Raw genomic sequence first — 4063 nt, forward strand, 5'->3', positions numbered from 1 at the left:
GGAAGCCTGCCGGGGCGGGGCAAGGAGGCTAGGGCCGCGGAGGTTGCGGCTTTCCCGTGGTCCTAGGCTTGGTCCGTCCGTTCGTCTGTCGGTCTGTCCCACCATGGCTGCGCCGGCGCTCTCTCCGTGGACCCTATTGCTGCTGCTGCTACTGCTGCCGCCGCCTCCGGGTGGTGAGCCTGGGAGGAGGGGGCGGTGTGTGCTCCCTGGGGACCGGGTCCGGTCAGACACTTCCCCTAGCTGTTTCTGGAATGAGCCAGACAGTACCAGCCTTGGAGTGCTTCGACTTGACGCCCTGATAACCAAGGGCGTCTGTGAACCCCACCACTAACTTCATCTTGTCACCTCTTCCCTCCTGAACGGATACTGCCCACCTTTCTTGTGTCCTTCACGGTGTGAAGGCCCTACCTGTTCCAGGGGCTGGAGTAGGATTCCTGCCTGGGGTTAGCTCCAGGCTCAAAGGCAGCCTGGCCCTTCCAGTAAAGGCTATCCCTCTCTGCTTGTTTCCTGGCCGGGAGCCCCGCATCTGCTGCCTCTACAGCCCTGAGTTCCTGGAGAAGCTGGGCCCTAAGGCTGGCTTGGCGAGGAGACACCTCTTTCCCTTTTCATCGTAGAGGGATGACTCACTTGGGCTTGCTAGTGCAGGCTGGGGGCCTATTCGGGTGTGTATTGGAACAGCCCCGGGCCTGGCCTTGGGAAGCTGATTCTGTTGTGATGGGTGGCTTCCTGAAGGGAAAGGGCTGTTTCCTGAGGGCTGACACGGGTGGGGGCGGGGGGGGGCAGGGATGGGTCTGGTCTCCATAGTAGAGAGTTTTGTTCTGTGTCTGGAGGGTCTCAGCCTGAAAGACTCACCGGTGTGGGCATCGGAAGATTCCACTTGTCTTTAATCTCAACACTCCAGAGGCAGAGGCAGAGGCAGGAGGATCCCTGTGAGTTTGAGGCCAGTCTGGTCTAAGTTGTGAGTTTCCAGGGAAGCTAGGGCTACAAAGAGAGACCCTGTCCTAAAAAGAAAGGCCACTTGTGTGGGCTGTTCAACCTCAGAATCGCAGCCTGGCTCCCTCTCAGATAGTGAGCTGGCTGAGCTGGGCCTGCAGTGATCAGATATACCCATTTCATGGTTTCGCCCAGAGCGAGGTTCTGCCAAAAACAACAAAAATGTAACCCTCTTTACCTCCAAGTTAATTTTTCTCAGCCTGGGGTAGCACCTCTTCCCCTGGTCCTCATTCTGGCGGCTCCAAGGCACATGCTGGGCTCTCTGACCAGGGTTCATATGCCGGCTCAGGACTGCTCCCAGACTCATACTTAAGGGACTGTCCCACATGAGCCTTGATGAGGGTTTTTCATGTGGGGTTCTCTTGTGTGTGGACTTCAGGTTTGCTAACGTAGTCTAAAGACACAGGGGCATGGTGTGTGGCATCTTCCCAGAGTGTTGTAAAGCTTGTTGGTGCCCAGTGCCCGTCTCTCAACGTGACCTTGTTTGTTGAAGTTGGCTCTTGGACTGAGAGCCTGTGTGCGAGGGTCTCACACTGTGCCACATTTTCTAATACCACCATACACCTAGCCTAGGGAATAAGTGCTCTATGGGTCTAAAAACAAAACAAAATGCCGGGCAGAGGTGATGCACGCCTTTAATCCCAGCACTTGGGAGGCAGAGGCAGGCAGATTTCTGAGTTCCAGGCCAGCCTGGTCTACAGAGTGAGTTCCAGGATAGCCAGGACCATACAGAGAAACCCTGTCTCGAAAAAAAAAAAAAAAGGGCTTTATGGAGCCTTGTACAGTTGAGTGTCATTGTGAATTGGTTAGGATTCAGCCCGTTGCTAGGGGCTGAGGTTCAGGCCTCTCTCTGCGTCTGTGCCCGACAGGTGAGGCTGCTATGCAGGTAATGAGGATTAAATATTGGACAGTCCTGTGCCTACAGTTGCTTGGGTGTGTTTGTGTTCAGCTATATACCTTCTGGGCTTTGGCAGCTTCTGGGAGGTGACCGGGAGTAAGGCCTTGAAGGAAGAGAGGAGTCTCAGAGAGGCCAAAAGGGGTAATCGCCAAGACAATGGCGATTTTGCAATGGGCACTCTGCCTTGGGGGTCTTGATTTAAAAATAGGGGACTCTGAGAGCAGCAAGTAACCCACTCAGGTTTACACTTAGACAAGTCTGGCTTCTGCCCGGAAACCAACAGACTGCCAAGGAACGCAGGGTACCTTGCTGTGGCCCAGAGGAGGGTGGTCCACTGAGGTGGCCTAAAGCATGCTTGTGCCTGGTGGCTGCTGCACAGGGGAAACCTCTGCCATTGCCTGGGCTGTGGATGAGACCAGACCTATGGGACAGAGGAGAACAAGCCTGTCTCTCTATGCTTCAGCCCATGGTGAGCTATGCAGGCCCTTTGGTGAAGACAATTCGATTCCAGTGTCCTGTCCTGATTTCTGTTGTGGTTCCTGTTCCAACCAATACTGCTGCTCTGACGTGCTGAAGAAAATCCAGTGGAATGAGGAAATGTGTCCTGAGCCAGAGCCCAGGTAGGTGCGTGGAGGGGAGGGAGAGGGGGAGGAATGGACCTCAGTCCATTCCCTGGAGAGTGCCTGGCCCCTCTGGCCTCTCAAGGTAGTGGCTATGCATTGAACCAGAGTGTCTGAGGACTCCTAGATAGGACTTCCTACTGCACTCTGTGCTCCCCCCTGCCCCCTAGCCTCAAGGGCTTTGTTTTACTCGGCCTTGGGGCTGGGCTCAGTAGCCTCAGCTGCTTGGCTCTGGGGGTGTACTTGAACCCACAGGTCCTCGGGGTAGGCACCAGGTTATGGGAGTACCCCACATTGTGTATATGCTGTGGCTATGTGTCTGCTACATAAGGTGCAGGGCGGGCATGTGTGCCCAGAGAGAGCTCAGCTATGTCCTCCCAGCAGAGCTTGTGTTTATATTTCATCTTCTTCCCTATACACCATGGTCATCTGTGAGGACCAAGCTGTCTCTCTCGGCGTCAGGCTGTGTTTTCCTTGTGCTTGGCCGCAGTTTGAGAGGTGTAGTGGTCGTATTTAGCTCATGGCAGGCAGCCATCGCTGTTCTGCGCAAGCCCAGACCACACCATCCATCTGTGTCTACTTCAGTCTGTTCCCTTCCCATCCCATGGGCACCACAGTCTACTGTGTTTAAGGTGTACACTTGTGTGTGCGTTCCTTCAAAGTCTGTATTGTTTTATGGGTACATTTTTGGGGGCGTTCCAACGAATGCCCTTACTGTTTGACTTCAGTACAGTGTTCATAAGGCAGCTGTCAGAGCTGTGTTGTTCTCTGAGTCCAAAGCTGTTAACACATAGCTGCAGCAGTGGCCATCTTGGTACCCCTTCCTCCTGCTTTGCATGAGTCTGGAAGAAGTTCTTAAAGATCTGCAAGGAACTGCCAGGTCCCAGATATGCCACCTAGTCACTCAGAATAATTGTTGGCTGTCCTTATATTTTACAGATGTCTTTCCCCCCACACCCCATACACACCTAGAGAGAGGGTCTAGCTATAGCTGTGGCTGGCCTCAGATTCAGAGATCTGCCTGTCTCTGCTCGTTGAGTGCTGAGAGCAAAGGTGTGCAACACACTTAACTTATGTTAATTTTTATCACTTAAAAAACCTTCTTGTTGTTGTTGTTGTTGTTGTTGTTGTTATTATTATTATTATTATTATTGGTTTTTCGAGACAGGGTTTCTGTGTGTGGCTTTGCTTGTCCTGGACTTGCTCTGTAGACCAGGCTGGCCTCGAACTCAGAGATCTGCCTGTCTCTGCCTACTAAGTGCTGGGATTAAAGGTGAATACCACCACTGCCCAGCTTAAAAACTTATTTTAAGATAGGCTCTATATAGCCCAAGCTAGTTTTGAACGTAGTATACATACAAGGACTTCTGATTCCTTTGCCTCTACCTCCCAAGTGCTAGGACTGCAGGTGCACACCAATACATCTGGTTATATGTAGGGTTGAGGATTGAACCCATGGCCTTCCGCCTGCAGGTAGTTACTCTATCAACTTAACTGTCCCTTTTGACATTTAGGAAATTACTCTTTTTTTTTTTTTTTTTTTTTTTTTTTT

General features: G+C 52.2%; 1 protein-coding gene across 5 annotated transcripts in view; it reads left to right on the forward strand.

Annotated features, from left to right (window-relative positions):
- Shisa5 (shisa family member 5) overlaps positions 1-4063 on the forward strand; it is a 16331-nt gene continuing 12268 nt past the window's right edge. For 4 of the 5 annotated variants that reach the window (XM_031345802.1, XM_031345805.1, XM_031345803.1 and 1 more), the window contains exons 1-2: positions 1-173; positions 2355-2511. In XM_031345802.1, the coding sequence (XP_031201662.1) occupies positions 104-173; positions 2355-2511 (227 nt within the window). In that variant the 5' untranslated portion in view covers positions 1-103. The remainder of the gene's footprint in view (positions 174-2354; positions 2512-4063) is intronic. The other variant, XM_031345806.1, reaches the window with a different exon arrangement.

This window comes from Mastomys coucha, unplaced genomic scaffold (assembly GCF_008632895.1).
Source record: "Mastomys coucha isolate ucsf_1 unplaced genomic scaffold, UCSF_Mcou_1 pScaffold23, whole genome shotgun sequence".
NCBI lineage: Eukaryota > Metazoa > Chordata > Mammalia > Rodentia > Muridae > Mastomys > Mastomys coucha.